The 18,271-nt window shown below is 34.9% G+C and overlaps 1 protein-coding gene across 7 annotated transcripts in view; it reads left to right on the forward strand.

Moving 5' to 3' along the window:
- STAG2 (stromal antigen 2) overlaps positions 1 to 18,271 on the forward strand; it is a 133,993-nt gene that overhangs the window by 79,962 nt on the left and 35,760 nt on the right. For all 7 annotated transcript variants that reach the window (XM_032258441.1, XM_032258444.1, XM_032258445.1 and 4 more), the window contains 8 exons: positions 4,419 to 4,495; positions 7,304 to 7,508; positions 9,421 to 9,572; positions 11,025 to 11,098; positions 12,212 to 12,335; positions 13,167 to 13,265; positions 13,362 to 13,441; positions 17,515 to 17,622. In XM_032258441.1, coding sequence (XP_032114332.1) covers positions 4,419 to 4,495; positions 7,304 to 7,508; positions 9,421 to 9,572; positions 11,025 to 11,098; positions 12,212 to 12,335; positions 13,167 to 13,265; positions 13,362 to 13,441; positions 17,515 to 17,622 — 919 coding nt within the window. The remainder of the gene's footprint in view (positions 1 to 4,418; positions 4,496 to 7,303; positions 7,509 to 9,420; positions 9,573 to 11,024; positions 11,099 to 12,211; positions 12,336 to 13,166; positions 13,266 to 13,361; positions 13,442 to 17,514; positions 17,623 to 18,271) is intronic.

Here is an 18,271-nt window from a genome sequence, read left to right on the forward strand (position 1 = left end):
CTTCTAAAAGGTAAAGAAATTTTGCTGTGTGTAATAATGTCTTCTTTAAAGTGTTTTTACTTTATTTTAAAAATATCTTGAACAAGAAATGATGAAAGTACAAATTGCAAAAATTTCTTCTCTAAGAAATATTAGGGCAGACATTTGGCAGGGGGACAAAATGATATAAATTGGGGAGTCATATATCCTCATATGGATCAGCAAATGAGTCAGTCAAGATTATGGGCAGGTTCTGATGTATCTGGTGTCTCTCAATACTTAGCTTATCCTTGGAATTCCATATGATGGCCAGGCAAATAAATTTTATGGGGATTTCTGGGGGTATTTTTTAAAAAATGAAAATGGCACCCAAAACATGAGCATTCGAAATCGGGAGAGAAGGTTGCTTAAAAATGGATGTAAAATGTTGAGATGGTAAAGAATGATTTATATAAACAAATGCAGAAAATGAATTGTAAGAAGCAGTTTAATTCTGCAGTATTCCTTTAAAGATACTGCAATATCTTTGAAAAACAAGTAACATTGGCATTTTGAATTTGACCATAACATTCACTGTAGTATGTGTATTAAATGTTACCTATCTGTGAGGCATGAAAGATAAACAAATTGAGCCTAGGATCTTTATAATGTCACTAAGGTGCTCAGAAATGTAAAATATTGTCTTAATCATAGAGTATAGAGAGCTGTCTAGTTTGCTTCATTTGCCTAAAACAAAAGTAGCTTTAATTCAATATTAGAAAGTTCTATTGACTTCTGCTCAGAGATGTTGTTGTGATATTACTATGGTATCCTTAAGGTTCCGAACTAGATTGACTGTTTAAAGATGAGCTATATTAAAATTATTTTTGCCTACATCCAGTCATTTTTTTTCTGGGATAGGATGGGTACAAGGACCTGCTTGTTGTGTTATATAATCAAGGGCTATGTCCTTTCTCATTAGACTCTTTGCAAATGGAAAGTTGAGTGCAGATGACTGAACAGGTGCCAGAAAATACTGTGATGAGTTGAAATTTTAAATCTTAAGTTCCCCCTTTTATTTTATTTTATTATTTTTTGAGATAGAGTCTTGTTCTGTCAACCAGGCTGGAGTGCAGTGTCATGATCACGGCTCACTGCAGCCTTCACCTCCTGGGCTCAGGTGATCCTCCCACCTCAACCTCCTGGGTAATTGGAACTACAGGTGCATGATGACATGCCCAGCTAATTTTTTGTTTTTGCTTTTATTTTTTGTGGACGTGATGTTTTGCCATATTGCCCCAGCCTCAAATGATCTTCTTACCTCATCCTCCGAAGTATCTGGGGCTACAGGCATGTACCACCATGCCCAGCTAATTTTTATTTTTTGTTGAGACAGATCTGGCTATGTTGCCCAGGCTGATCTTCAGTCTCCTAGCCTCAGGCAGTCGTACTGCCTTAGCCTCCAAAGTGCTGGGATTACAGGAATGAGCCACCTTACTGGCATGAGTGTTGTTGTTGTTTTTTTTGTTTTGTTTTGTTTTTAATTTAATTTTTTTTTTTTTTGTAGAGACAGGTCTCTCTCTGTTGCCCAGGCTGGTCTCAATCTCCTAGCCTCAAGCAATTGTCCTTCCTTGGCCTCCCAAAGTGTTGGGATTACAGGTGTGAGCCACCACTCCCACCTGAGTTTCTTAATGAGGCTTCTGAGTTGTAGTTGTTTTTAAAACAAGACCATAGAGCATGTTCCCTTTGTCAAATTCATTCCTTTTTTGGCATCAATTTGTTTACAAATCAGGAGCTTGCTAACTCAACATTTGGACCTTGTCACAAGTGAGTTTGTCAAGATTTCTAAAAAATTAAGGTTTTAAAAACTTAAATTATAAGGTAGATTTGAGCACTGCTGTGGTATTTATCTTAGAATCAGGCAATCTCCATGAAGGGGAATTTGCTATATAATCAAAGATAAATCCATTAATTATTTATACACACAACATTATTTTGATAGAATTCTTTTACACCTTGTAATTTAATGTTTTCTGCAGACTCAGGGTTATTATAGGCATTACTTATTTTTCCATAATACAGAGGTGGCTTCTGTAGCTGTTGAAGCATGGAGGGATTTTGGGCCCTATACTCTTCCTGACCGCTCTATTGGTGATTCTGTGGCCAGTGTTTTCTTCTTCTTTCCTAGTCAGCTGTCACTTTTCTTTTTGTCTTTTTTTTTCTTTTCAAATAGAGACAGGGTCTGGATTTGTCACTTTTAGATTTACCAGATTTTATCAGTCCTGCTATAAATGTCCCTCACATTTTTAAGGCAGCAGGCTCTGGCCTTATGTCCTAATCGTGGCTTCACACCTACCTCAAGAGTTAAATGCAATTTGTGATAACTTCTTTCTTTTCTGCTCTGAGGTTCTTTTCTGCTTGTTTTTGGGTTTCTGGATGTCATGTTTTTTATGAGAACGGGGAGGAGCTTTAAAAATGAGGCATTGCTGAAAAGTATGCAGTATGTTTGCCTTGATATATTTATATGTATATGTTAATTTCAGATAAACATTCAGACATTTAGTTACTTTTCCTTCTCCAGCATTCCCAGGCATACAGCACCTGGGTATGAAGTATGGGAAGGTTTTGAAGAAATGTACATGATTCTAGATTAAAAAAGCATTTTCAAAAGGTTTTTGAGAGTGTGTTTGTATGTGTGTGTATGTGTGTGTTTTGCTTTGTTTTTTCTATTTTTTTGGAGACAGCCTCACTCTGTCACCCAGGCTGGGGTGCAGTGGCACTATCTCGGCTCACTGCAACCTCCACTTCCCAGATTCAAGCAATTCTCCTGCCTCAGCCTCCCAAGTAGCTGGGATTATAGGCATGCACCACCACACCCAGCTAATTTTTGTATTTTTAGTACAGATGGGGTTTCACCATATTGGCCAGTCTTCTCTTAAACTCCAGACCTTAAGTGACCTTGCCCACCTTGGCCTTCCAAAGTGCTGGGATTACAGGCATGAGTGACCATGCCTGGCTGAGAGTGTGTTTCTTTAGCTAGAGAAATGATGGTTTCTTCTGAATTCGTCAGCTTTTTAAAACAATCATTTGTTTTTTTTTTTTTAAATGTTGTGGTAAGTAAGGGCTTTTCTAGGGCCCTTACTTAATACTAGAAATTGATCTCACCCAGGTAAGAGGGAGGTAGCATGATTTAGGTGAATAGTCTCAGACAAATTATTTAATTGCTTAGCCTAAGCCCTAATTTCCTCATCTGTGGAGATGGAATTATGGTTTTACAGCTATGTATATACACAGGTGTGCACACACACAGATGGATGCATATACAAAATATAGCTCTGGTCATTTGAAAAAAATCTATATTAATTATATCTAGTTCTTATTTATGAATCTCATCTTCCTGTACCAAGACGTTCTTCTTTTAGATATTACTATATTTATGGTATTCCTAGTGATAAGAATGGTAAGCAAAAATAATTCAACAATAAAAATAGGATTTTGAAAATCTGGTATTTACATTGATTACCCCTGCCCCGTCTCTCTCTTTCTCAGTCTGATGCTCCATCAGTGAAACTTCATGTATATTTTCTTACTGCATACTAGAAATTTCCTTTCTGATGTTTGGTCTCCACCTGACTAATGTTTTACTACTTCTAATGTGCACCCTTTCTTTTTTCCTCTCCCATCCTCCTGTAAGATTCTAAAGGTCCTTATCAAATTGTTTTTCTTTGACAATTTGTTAGCTCTTGACAATAAGTTAGTTCTTGATTTTCTAACTTATAGCATGTATGGTTTTTCTGGTGGGTATAGAGTGGAGGTAGAGTCAGAGAGACAGCATTTCTTTGACATTTCCACACATCAGAGCATTGATTATAAGTAACCCTTTGACAGTTTACATCTTTTTCTTTTTGGTATTCATTATTTGTAACTTTTAACTAGATTACAGGCTTCTAGGCAGGCAGGAACTACAATTTACTACTTAGCTCTTTCAGAGGATGTTAAGTTGTTAGTTACCTTACATACAATAGTGCTTAATAAAGAAGCCTGACTAAAGTGAACTCTAGCTATTACTCCCTTCCTTATCTTCAGCTTCATCCTCAAGGTTTTAAGTCTTATACTAGATGCTATCTCACTCTTAATGACATATAGTTTATGTTAAAGAGACACCAGTATAAATATTATAGCATGAGTAAAATAAGTCATGTAGAAATGGCCAAAGGTAATTGTGTTAGGAAAAAAGATATTTGTCAGAAGTGTGGGACTGTTTTCTTGTGCATATTGAGAATAGGTAGCATTTGTGCTTTATTTACAGATTTGAGAATCATGGTAAAGATCATTAGATGATGGTTGGAGAAGTATGCCTTTTATTGTGTGACGATAAACTTCTTAGTGTTAGAGACTGACTTAGAAGTTTTCTTTATTCTTTTATCACACAATGTATTAACTTGTGTATTAAATTTCAGGAGTTGTCACAGCCGAGATGTTCAGACATATGCAGAACTCTGAGATAATTCGCAAAATGACCGAAGAATTTGATGAGGTAACTTACTACCTTAAGTGTTTTGATAACTTATGAATGTTGATCTTGACTTATTTTTAAAAGTATTATTAAATTGTAAGCATTAGGTTGGGTGCTGTGTCCATGCTTTGTAATCCCAGCACTTTGGGAGGCTGAAGCAGGTGGATCACCTTAGGTCAGGAGTTCGAGACCAGCCTGACCAATATGGTGAAACCCCGTCTCTACTAAAAATACAAAAAAATTAGCCGGGCATTGTGCCGTGCGCCCGTAGTCCCAGCTACTTGGGAGGCTGAGACAGGAGAATTGCTTGAACCTGGGAGGCAGAGGTTGCAGTGAGCTGAGATCAGGCCACTACACTCCAGCTTGGGCAGCAGAGTGAGACTCTGTCCAAAAAAAAAAAAAATTGTAAGCATCAGTGTTGAAGATAAAAGCTTTGGCATTAGATTTAATCAAATGATGCTTGTGTGCAACCTTTGGCAAGTTGTTGTCTTAGTATCAGGTTTTTTTTTTCTGAGACAGAATCTTGCTCTGTCGCCCAGGCTGGAGTGCAGTGGCAGGTTCTCTGCCTCCCGGGTTCAAGCAGTTCTGTCTCAGCCTCCCAAGTAGCTGGGATTATAGACGTCTGCCACCATGCCTGAATAATTTTTGTACTTTTAGTAGAGACGGGGTGGGGGTGGGGGTGTGGGTTCACCATGTTGGCCAGGCTGGTCTTGAACTCCTGACCTCAAGCGATCCACACGCCTTGGCCTCCCAAAGTGCTGGGTTTACTGGCAGCTATCACTGCATCCAGCCAGTTTCAATTTCATTATCTGTAAAATGGGCCTAATAGTACTTTATTCATAAGGCTCTTAAAAAGATTGAATTGAGTAATGTTTGAAAATTGCTTAACATTTTACAGTTCCCAGAACATCGCAAGAACTTAATAAATGGTAGTCATTATTGCCAAAAATGACAATTTCAAGGAAGAATATAAGAACATATTCTGGAATGTTGTAAAAGGAAGGTTTCAGCAATATTTGGGGAACCTGGTAGCTAGGGCAAAGGAGTATATAGATATTTTTATTGTTTAATACAAACTCTTGAGAACGACAAAGATTACATATTAGTTTAGAGTGAGTTTTCCCCCACTTACCTCCCTAGGGCTAGATTGAGTTGATTCTTTATTACAGTGAGCTCTTTGAAGTATCGTTACCAATAAATACATACATAGATTTACTATAAATTAAGCTTCTTCAGGGAAGAGATTTTGGTTTGTTTGGGTTACAGCTGTATTTCAGTGCCAGTAGTTTTACTCCTCCAAAGTTTTTCACTCTGGGTTTTCAAGCAAAAAACCTTGTCTGATTTGAGTTTTATTTGGCCTTTTTTTTTCTTGCTTAAACTGATGAAGGAGCTTTGAACTATTATTCTAAAAGATAGATGAATTAAAATGGCTTTGATGATTACTAAGTGCTATTAATCAGTCCGCAAGTAGTTGAGAGGTAATTTTGAATAGTGGTATTTTTTACTCTTTTAATATTAAATGTTTTAGTGAGAACTTTCTCTCTAAAAGGAAAAAACTATTTGAGATAATTGTCCTGAAGTATGGTTTGAAAATGTCAGCAAACCAAGTTGCTAACAACAATTAAGATGATATATTTCAATATAGTCACTAAATTAGTTAATCAGAAAATAACAAGCAAATTTTTTTGTTGAATATCAGGAACTTGTTCTCAGATGAGATACAACTGCACTTAGATGTGACATGACTTAAGATTTTAAAAAACATAATGAGAAAAATTAATTGTTAAAAATTTACTAAACAGGTTGGGCATGGTGGCTCATGCCTGTAATTCCAGCACTTTGGGAGGCTGAGGCAGGCGGATCACCTGAGGTCAGGAGTTTGAGACCACCCTGACCAGCATGGTGAAATCCCGTCTCTACTAAAAATACGAAAGTAGCCCGGTGTGGTGACACACGCCTGTAATCCCAGCTACTTGGGAGGCTGAGGCAAAAGAATCTCTTGAACCCGGGAGGTGGAGGTTGCAGTGAGCCGAGATTGTGCCATTGCACTGCAGCCTGGGCAACAAGAGAAAAACTCTGTCTCAAAAAAATTTTTTTTTACTAAACAGTACTGATAAAATTACCTTATATCTCTAGGATGCTCTTGTCAGTGACCTTTACTTTCAGATGTTCTATGTGGTATTGGTCTCTGATTTTATTTCTGTGGTCTTGGTTGTTTTTAATGATTAGTGGAGAATCTCAATTTACCCTGAGACTAGAGAATGCCCTCTTGTACAAAGGAAAACCTGAGTACCAGTCTTCCAAGGCAAAGCTAACTACATTTCCATTACTTTAAAAAATTATGATTGTATTTATTAACTGTGTGATGTATTTGAAGCGAATGAAAACATATTTGTAATGTTTTGTTTATTTACACATCATATATCAATTTAGTGGATTAGCTGAAAATATGATTTCCATCACTTCAAATCCATTTAAAAATAGAATTTTGGTTTGGTTTTGGTTTGCTTTTGCTTTATATCTGTGCTTACCACCAGGATGTTTTGTTTTGATGAGGGAGGCTTTTAAAAATTTTAACCTGAGTAATTGGTATGTATTTTCATTGATTAAAGTAAATTCAGAATATCTATTTTGATCTTAAAGAGCAGAGTGTTCAGAGGTACCCCTACCTTTATATGTTATTCTCTTGCCTACTTTGAGGATTAATGGGAGAAGAAAGGTGAGATAAGATATCTTTTCATGCTTTTGCCTAGGTAGGGTATTTGAAAAGCAAGCGGTATGTTAAGTCATGCATTCTAAATGAAATTCCTGTTGTAAATTTTGTTTTAGGATAGTGGAGATTATCCACTTACCATGGCTGGTCCTCAGTGGAAGAAGTTCAAATCCAGTTTTTGTGAATTCATTGGCGTGTTAGTACGGCAATGTCAATATAGTATCATATATGATGAGTATATGATGGATACGGTCATTTCACTTCTTACAGGATTGTCTGACTCACAAGTCAGAGCATTTCGACATACAAGCACCCTGGCAGGTGAGTATTTAGAAATATTTTCTACGTATTGTCTTAGGCTTGAGATGAAAAAGATTCTCATTAAAAGAGAAAGGAAATAAGAGTGATACAAATTATTTATAAAGTGACCACTAAGAGGACACTCCCCCCATCCTTCCTGTCAATTATTGGAAATGGGATGGTAATTTCAGTTTCAATTTTGTGAAGGCACACTATAAGTTATACAATAGCTACTATATGGTGATTTTTTTGAACACTATGCATACTGTGCCACAGCAAGGGAAAGTTGGACTATAGGTATGCATTGGATTCTTGAAAAATACTATGCCACAAGAAGGGGAAATTGGATGATAGGTATGTATTGGGTTCTTGAAGGGTATGTTACCAGGGGAGATATTGACAGCAGATTTGGAGGTACCATCACAGTCATTTTGCTTATATGATTCTGATGACCGTATAGCTTGTCTCTGGTGTGCGTTGCCTCTCCAGGTAGGATGGCCCCTACTGGATGAGGCCTGTTTTTTCAATCACACTGGAAGAAGTTGATTTTTCTTATGTTTCTGGGTAACTTTAGGTTGGGGCAAATTCTTTGATCTTTGAAGTTTACTGAAATGAGGTATATAATTATACCTCATAAAATCTATTAGTTTCTCTTTTGTGCTTAAGGTAAAATTGTTGATATGCTATTATTGAATATGTTCTTTCTGAGTTTCAATGAATAAAACAGGCTTTAATTGTTATGATGGTATTCTGATTTTTAATGATATTTTGGTTTTTAATTAAAAAGACTTTTTATTCTCTGTGGGTTTTTTTTTTTTTCCATTTAGAATATTTTCTCAAAGAATTGAGTCTGTGATTAAAGATACACTTCTGAGTCCTTCATTGTTAAAGAGAAAATGCAGTTTCCCATATGTTCTGTTTTTGTTTTTAGATTTGAAGTCAGAAAATACGAATGTGAGCTTGCTTTATGCACTTAAGGTAGCAGTGTCAAGAACTTGATGACTAAAGTAAATTAAAACAAGGATTATGGTGCAAGATGAATAATTTTAGATCAGAGTGGCAAACTGGTTTGCTGGGGGCGTGAGATTAGAGCAAAAAATTGGGAAATCTTTCTTTAAGAGAGCCAATAGCTGCAAATTAAGATGTAGTTTTATTGTTGTTATATCATGCAATGCACCGAGTCTGAGAAGTAGTCTGGAGTAAGCTAAAGAAAGCAAAAAGTGATCAGATCTTTCAGTTAATACGTTTTAAATCCCAGATAATAAGAATCTTGTATCAGGAGTAAGTGTTTAGTAACAGAAGGTAGAGATCTGGAGGAAGTTTTATGAAAAAGCACTTTAATTAAGTGACATTTTACCCTTTGTAGTTTTGACTTTTCATGACTTCATCAGTCTTTATGATATGTTATGGAGTAAAATGAAAGGAAAGCAAATATTGATAAAATTCCTCAGCTTTTTTTATATTATTTGATATAAAACCATCAAGTTCCTTTTAATTATTGAGATAGCTAAATAACTTCGTTGTGAACTAAAATTACTTTAGAAGGTAAATCATGATCTATGAAAAAGATTATTTTAGGGCACATATTATAGAATAATGGAATTTAAGTATAGTCTGGAGTCCGATTGCCTTGGTTTGAATCCGGGTTTGACTGCTTACGTGAACTGAGGCAAATTTGTAAATTTCCCTGAGCTTCAATTTTGCTGTGAATGAAATGGGTATAATGCCTTTGAGAGGGCCATTGTGAGGATTAGGAGATAATTCCTGAAAAGTTATTTTATGTTATTTTATTGTTGTTATTTGTAGCACCTGCATCTTTCTTTTGTTAGAAGCAGATTAGCTTATTTCTGCTTAATTTTTCTATTTGATCGTAAGTTGTAAATTTTTGTATCTGTTAGGTTAATTTCACCATATTTTTACTCTTCAAAAATAGCTATGAAGTTGATGACAGCTTTGGTGAATGTGGCACTAAATCTTAGCATTAATATGGATAATACACAAAGACAATATGAAGCAGAACGGAATAAAATGATTGGAAAACGAGCCAATGAGAGGCTAGAACTCCTGCTACAAAAGCGGAAAGAGGTAAACTTTTATATTGAATTTTTAGGCTCTTGTGTAACCAACTTGGTCACCATTAATTAGGATATAACTTTGCTAGTGCCTCAGATAATTGTTTTTGAAATATTTAAAAGTAAAAAACATTTCAAATTATTTGCCCAACAAAATTCTGAAGAATATCCATGCCAGCAATACTGTTTTCTTATTTTCAATCTGCGTGGACTAGTATTAAGGGTAAAGGGCTTTAAGTAAGGAGACGGGGTTAGTCTGAGAAGTTATCTTAAGCTTTAGCATTATTCATCTCTACTGTGAAAAACCTTTTGTCAGGATGAAAAGAGGTTTCACAATTATGTGAAATCACTTTGAAAAATAACATAAGCTGTTTATTAGCATCTAAATTAGTGTGTGTTTTTTTTTAATACCATAGAAGGCATTTGTTTAACACTGGTGACTGACCACCAAATTCAACTTTGAATGAGCCTTAAATAAAATCTTTTGATGCTGTGGCTGTAATTTAAATTCTTTTTTCATTGGTGATAAAATATTTTGCTATTTCATAATGGAGATGTTTGTTTTCATATCAAATAGGCAAAGTCTGAGGTTTCAAAAATATTAGTAATGCAGTTGAGTTCAGTAGTTGTCATAGTCCTCTATGAATTTTTGACCTGATCTTGAATTTTTTTGGGGGAGGGGATTGGTAGCTGTAATTCTAAATTGGTTGTTTTCGAAATAGTTAATAACTTTAAAAAATATCCAGACTCAAGAAAACTAGGGAAAATCCTGCTATTTCCTCCTAAATTCCTCATCTTTTTCATATAATTTAGAATAAAGTATTGATACTTTTCCCTCTTAATTTATTTATATGCTATATAATAAATGATATGTAATAAGCTACATTACAGATTCCTTTACAGAGTTTTTTTTATTTTTTAAGACCGAGTCTCACTCTGTCGCCCAGGCTAGAGTGCAGTAGCGCTATCTCAGCTCACTGCAACCTCCACCTCCCAGGTTGAACCTCGTGCCTCAGCCTCCCGAGTAGCTAGCATTATAGGCTTGTGCTGCCACACCTGGCTAATTTTTGTATTTTTAGTAGAGATGGGGTTTTACCATGTTGGCCATGCTGGTCTTGAACTCTTAACCTCAAGTGATCTATCTGTCTCGGCCTCCCAAAGTGCTGAGATTATAGGCATGAGCCACTGTGCCTGGCCGCCTTTACAGTTCTTTTGTAGATATTTTGAGCATTAGAAAAAAAATATTAATAGCTAAATATTAAAATCCAAGTCAGATATTTCAGGCATCAAGGAATTTTATCTACCTGATAATTGTTAATTTTTCTGTATGGTTACTGTTATCTGGTAGAATTCAAAATTCACCAAAATACTGGAGAATTCTGCTTTTTTCATGCTTGTAACAACTTAAAGGTGTTCCTTTGATTGTCTTCTTTACAATTGAAAAGAAATGATCTATTCTTTACAGCTTCAGGAAAACCAAGATGAAATAGAAAATATGATGAATGCAATATTTAAAGGAGTGTTTGTACATAGATACCGGTAAGTTGTGACAGCTTTTTCATAATAGCACTATATAATTTCTACTTAGCAAGTTTACATATTTAGTGGTGTAGGTAGTCTAAATTAGTGGGAAGAATGTTATAGTAAAATTATGTTAGACTAAACTGTGCCACTGAGTTACTCTGGGCAAGTTATTTAACTCCTGTGAATTTGGTGTTTCCCATCTGAAAAATGGGATAATGCTGTGCCTGACTTGCAGCCCATAGAAGTTACTGCTATTAGGAGTCAGGCTACACAATACTTAATTACCGTTGCATGCACTATGTTAGTAGAGCCTGCACATGCTGACTTCTGACTCTTTTCCCTTCCACTGAATATCAGTGGGACAATTTAGATAGGTTAAAGTGAGATGTTTTCTTTTGCTATTTTGAATGAACAGAGGAAAGAAACAGTAATCTTATTACAATTTCTGCTATAACCTATTCTTAAATTTCAGTAGTATGTTTATTCAGCTTCTTCCACATATCCTCAACTTGGCAGTTATTGAATCAGGTTAATGCTTGCTTTATACAATGTCCCCAGTCCATTCTTACATTTTCACTTCTATTGTCACCATTACCTTAGTCTATTTCCTCATTCTCATGCATAGAGATTATTGCAGTTTAGCTAAAATATCCTTTTATTGTGTTATTCCTCTGCCTTTAATGACTAACCAATACTTACAAGATGAATTTAAAATCATTTAGTCTAACATTCACATCCAATTGAGTTTGACCTCAGTGTAATGTGTAAATAATTCTCACCTGGAAATTATGCTTTAGCCAGACAAGCGTGCCTGCTGTCTTCTGAACACACCATGCGCAGCAGGTGTGAGCAAAGGCTGGGATATGGTATGGTATAAAAGGTGGGGATGGGATTTTGTTTGTAGTTTTATAAAATTTTAGATATATGTTGATACTTATCCTTTGCCACCTAGACTGTAAGCTTTTGGCATTCAGGGCCATGCTTCATTTCTATTTTTTAAACCCCAGTAATACTTAAGATAGTGTCATATTCATAGTAAATCTGAAGTACTTGGTGTCTCTTGAATAAACCATAAGTTTTACGGTATATTGGCACTAATTATGCATCATTTTTCCTTCCTCCATTCAGTGATGCGATAGCTGAAATTCGAGCTATATGCATTGAAGAGATTGGCATTTGGATGAAGATGTATAGTGATGCCTTTCTTAATGACAGTTATTTAAAATACGTTGGTTGGACTATGCATGATAAGGTAAGATGGCCCTTCAGACTGCTGCTTTCTACACATCAGCATGGCTGCCTGTAGCTCTCATTCATGAGTTATCTCCCTGTATGTATACCTGGTGACACGTTTCTGTAAGCCCCCCCTTTATTCTTTTCTATCTTCTCTGTAAAAATTTAATTTCTATCACATAAAGTCCCCTAGATTTTTTTGAAAACTGGCCACTGATTTAACCTTAAATTAATGGTGAATCATTTTTTTGCTGAAATATTAGAATCATGATGGTAGTGAGGCATATCTTTAGAGCACAAAGAAGAACCAGTATTCTGTTATCTGTGAGCTATATACTTTAAAAAAAATTCTTCAGTTTTGATCCACTCTTTTGACAAACCTGTATCTTAGCCGGATTATACCTTACAACTTGGTTTCTGACCTTTTTAATATATTTTCATTACACTACTATTCTCTTAGGCTGCTTCTTCACTTGCCTTGAAGAAGGTAATTTTATATATTCTTTCCAAACATTAGTTTCCATAGCAGAAAATGACTGTGACACATGCTCCTCTTGTTTTTTCACAATAGTTTTGTTCTTAACATTTATGTTAAATATTTTGTTCTTAACAAATTTTCAAAAATTACCCTTTGAACTATAGAAATAGTAACCACATAGGAATTTAGTCATAAATGTATATACTGGTTATTATTTTTGCTTTATTAGAGATGATAGTTTCTGAAGGAATGCTGTGGTATGAAATGTTTAAAATTTTAAAGTGGAAAATATTGTACACATCTTGAATATTGAAGTTGAAAATACATAGTTTTAATGCATTGTCTCTCTCTCTCTCTTTTTTTATTTTATAGCAAGGTGAAGTAAGACTCAAATGTCTTACTGCTCTGCAAGGGCTTTATTATAACAAAGAGCTTAATTCCAAACTGGAACTTTTTACCAGTCGGTTCAAGGTTAGCATTATTTTAAGAATTTACAAATAACTTGTAATTTGTAAACACTTTTCTCTTCCTTTTCTTTTAAAAATATTTTAATTTTTTTGTCCTTAGGATAGAATTGTGTCTATGACCCTTGACAAAGAATATGATGTTGCAGTACAAGCAATAAAATTACTCACTCTTGTTTTACAGTAAGTATATGTTTTTTTTTTTTTTTTTTGCATATTTGCACTAATGTTCAGGTATCTAAATAATACATGAGAGTACTTGGTTCAGACTCATCTAGGTCTACATTTTAGTAGCTTACATCGTGGAGTTTTACAGCTAGAAGTTGAATTTTTTCATGTATAGTTAAGAAAATACAGGAAGAAGGAACCATAGAATATGGAAATTTTAACTGAGCTAAGAATTCATGTGTTCCCATTCTCTTGGCCAGTTTCCTTCCTATTTTTCTGTTTTTGATGCTCTTGAAATAAGCACATCAATGTCTTAAAAAACATGCTTATTATATTTTGTTACACTTTCAGAGTATGAGCATTTATAAGAATGTCTCTGTTATACTTCTCATAGCACCTTTAAACAGTCTGAGTTTAAGACCTACTATGTTAATATCTGATTGTGATGTTATGTTATTCATATATTTCCTTTTTAAAAAATGGTAGTAAAATACAGATTATGTAAAGTTCACCATTTTAACCATTTTAAAGTGTGGTTTAGTGGCATTATCTATATTCATGTTGTTGTGCAACTGCCACCACTATCCATCTTCAGAACTTTTTCATCACTTCATTCTGGAGCTCTGTACCCATTAAATACTGATTCTCCATCGTTCCCTTCCCCCAGATCCTGGTAACCACTGTTTTATTTTCTATCTCTATGAACTTGTCTATTCTAGATACTTCGTGTAAGTAGAATCATGCAATATTTGTCCTTTGCATCTGGCCTATTTCACTCAGTATAATTTCTTCAAGTTTCATACATTATTATAGCATGTACTCCTGTTTGTAGCTGAATAATATTTCATTGTATGTATATTCCACATTTTGTTTATACATTTTTGCATTGATGGACATTTGGACTGTTTTCACCTTTAGTTATTGTCAATAATGCTGCTATGAACATAAATGTGCAAGTATCTGTTTGAGTCTCTGCTTTCAGTTCTTTTATGTATACCCATAAGTGGAATTGCTGGATCATATGGTAATTCTGTTCAATATTTTTTTGAGGAACTGCTGTAATGTTTTCCACAAAAGTTGCACCATTTTACATTTTACATTCCCACCAGCAGTATACAAGGTTTCCAGTTTCTGTACAGCTTCACCAGCACTTATTTTCTGCTTTTCATGATAAAAATTTATCGGGTTATATCTCTATAGCAAGCACTTGGGTGGTATGTTGAGAGACTTAAAAATCAGAGTCTTCTCGTTTGAAAATAATATAACATTTTATAAAAATACCTAGAAATAAACAAGAAATCCACCAGATATACATGAGAAGCGTTAATAAAATGCAACTAAGGGACATAAAAGAAGGCTTGAATTTGAAAAGCTCACCTAGGAAAACTCACTATTTAAAGGCTTGTGATCTTCCTATTCTGTGTATTTATCACAATGTAAATAACAATGGCAGAGTATCATTTTTTTAGCCATAGCAAGCAAATTCTGACATTTCATATGGAAAATTTATCATGTAAGAGTTGCCAGAAGAGTATGATACCCACTAATAATGAGGACTAGCCCAATATAATTTTAAGTCACATATTATAAAACCATAGTAATTTAAAAATTTTGGTCCTGGTATATGAATAGACAAAAAGATCAGTGGAGCAGAATAAAAATAGAGAAACACATATGCATCTATAAAGTGACCATGTCAGGTTTTCCTGAGCATGATATGAAAGCTAGACATAAAAAGATCAATGAATTGACTATATAAAACCTAAAAATATCTGTATTCCATAAAACACCATAAACTCTGAAAACAAATCTCAGATTGGGCAAGATATTTGCATCAAAGTAGTTGATTTTTGCAAATCAGTTAAAAAAATCTGTAATAATAGGAAAACAGTGAAATATTATGGATCAGATCATTGACAGAAAAGTACGAATTTAAACATATGAGACGATGTTGGGCCACACTTAACAAACATATATCTTAAAGTGAGAGTTTTAAATCTGTTTGCTTGGCAAAAATAGAAAGTGTTTGGTAATTACACTATGTTGTTGAGGCTATGCCATAACAGGCCCTTTTACATTGTTGATGGGAATATAAATTGGTCTAAGCTTCTTGGAGAAAAACTTCAGTATCTATCAGAATTTCAAATGCTCATGTTCTCTAACAAAGCATTGTTTGTAAGAGCAGAATTTTGAAAACAACCAAGGGTGCATATCAATAGAGGAAGAACTAAATTAGTATGTAAGATAATGCTAATATAAGCACTTTATAGGGATAATTTCATTTAATACCACAACTCAGTGAGATGGTAGTGGTTATTCTCATTTCTGTGAATCAGACAACATTGTAGTAATTAAAAAGAAGGCAGTTCTACAGCTATTGATAATTCAGGGAATTCACTTACTTTGGAATTTCTTGAGCAGTCTGTTAACTGTTATATACCCCCCCCCCCCTTTTTTTTTTTTTTTTTTTTGGTTTGAGACGGAGTGTTGCTGTCACCAGGCAGGAGTGTAGTGGTGCAATTTCCACCTCCTGGGTTTAAGTGATTCTTCCACCTCAGCCTCCCAAGTAGCTGGAACCACAGGCGCATGCCACTATGCCTGGCTGATTTTTGTATTTTTAGTAGAGACGGGGTTTCACCATGTGGGCCAGGATGGTCTCGATCTCTCGACCTTGTGATCTGCCCACCTCGGCCTCCCAAAGTGCTGGGATTACAGGCGTGAGCCACCACACCCGGCCTCTTTTCTTTATTTTTAATTATATTTAAAAATCATAAATGTTACATACATATGTCATATATAAAAATATTGAAAGAATTCTGAAATAAAGTAACAGTACTCTACATATATTTCTATAGTTTCTTTCCCACCATCCTCTACAGTACACTGGAGACATCTTTTTTTCTGATATTCTTATCAAAGGTGGTAGACATGGCCATTCATGCTGATTTTCAGCCATTAATATACCTAATAGTTTAGATTTCTTAGGAATGTTCCTTTTCAAAAAGTTAAAATGAGTGAACTTCTGTAGCGTTACAATACTTTAACTTGTTTAATTTAATGTGTTTTTGTTTTTTAGAGACAGGGTCTTGCTCTATCACCCAAGCTGGAGTGCAGTGGTTCAATCATGGCTTGCTCCAGCGTCACTCTCCTAGGCTCAATCTATCTTCCCACCTCAGCCTCCTATGTAGCTGGGATTAAAGCTATTATAGTCCCACCATGTCTGGCGAGTTTTTTTTTTTTTCGTGTTTTGTAGAATTGAGGTTTCATGTTGCCCAGGCTAGTCTTGAACTCCTGGGCTCAGGCGATCCACTCACCTCAGCCTCCCAAAGTGCTGGGATTACAGGTGTGAGCCACCACTCAGCCTGAAAGAGCTGCCAGGGGCCAGGACCCTGAATGCAGTTGCAAGGGAAGAATACAACAGCGTTTACCCTGGGTTACTGTGGTTAATGGGCCTTAATAATGATTATGATTTATCGAAAATATTTTGTTAGGCTTATTTTGTTCTTTAAAAATAAGAAAAAATGAGCATTACGTTTTAGTAATATATATATTTTTTCGATGATTGCAATTAAAAATCTTTGGCACTTAGATTTTAGTTATTTGGAAAAACCACTTGTATTGCCTTATATGGTGTTCAGTACATCGTGGATGAAGTATTGTTGATTAAAGTGATATAAATGGGACATTAGTACATTTTGATGTAATGTTGTAACTCAGTGTTACTATGAAATATGAGCAAAATATTATCTGCGATTTTTTTTAACTCTAAGCTCTTAGCTTGCTACCCCTTTTGTTCCTATATTAGTTTTTATTATTTTGTCTTCTTCTTCTGTTAGCATCCATGTGACATAAATCTTAAACGTTCATTTGTTTACCTTCTGTATTCACTTTTAATTTTACCTGTCATTTATCTTTAATAGATTTGGTGGATGATAAATAAGATTGGTTTGGTTTTTTTTTTTTTCTTCCTTTAACACAAATTAGTGAAACTTTACAACTTTTTAAAAATATGACCATGAATTTTTGTACTGTTAATATGCTTTGAATTATGACATTACTAAAAGCACCTGTTACTGCTTATTTCTTAGGAGTAGTGAAGAAGTCCTTACTGCAGAAGATTGTGAAAATGTCTATCATCTGGTTTATTCAGCTCACCGGCCAGTAGCAGTAGCAGCTGGAGAATTTCTCTACAAAAAGTAAATCTATATTTCCGCTACTCATTTTCTAAGGCATGCTTTCATAGCAGTTATTTGTTTTGTTACACTGGAGATTAATATTATATTTAACTTAATTTAAAAATTACTACTATTTCCTTTAAAAGTTTAGATTTCTCCTAAGTTCTTTGATTTATTTAAGTTAAATCTTTAAAGAGAAATGGACCCATGTCTTTCAGTGAACATGTTTGGAAAGATACCTAACTATATTATAATATTAAGACTGACCTCTTCCTAATTGTTTACCCTTCTAATACCTGCTTCATCTTCTAAATATTGCTTATGCTATATATATATATATATATATTTTTTTTTTTTTTTTTTTTTGAGACAGAGCCTCTCTCTGTTGCCCAGGCAGGAGTGTGCAGTGGTGTGATCTCAGCTCACTGTACCCAACCTGTGCCTCCCAGGTTCAAGTGTTGCTTGTGCCTCAGCCTCCCGACCAGCTGGGACTACAGGCTGTATTTAGTCTTAAACTTATTTTTCCTTTGCTTTAGAAAATATTAAAAGGCTCTTCAAGTATTTAATATAGTTTGACATAAGAATCCCAAGAATTCTACAATCTCTTTACTTTTATGATCCTATTTAACATTCAGATTAGGAAGTATGAGTAGCAGTGTGAATATCTGAT

Source organism: Sapajus apella, unplaced genomic scaffold (genome assembly GCF_009761245.1).
Source record: "Sapajus apella isolate SASKATOON/1434 unplaced genomic scaffold, GSC_monkey_1.0 scaffold102, whole genome shotgun sequence".
Lineage (NCBI taxonomy): Eukaryota > Metazoa > Chordata > Mammalia > Primates > Cebidae > Sapajus > Sapajus apella.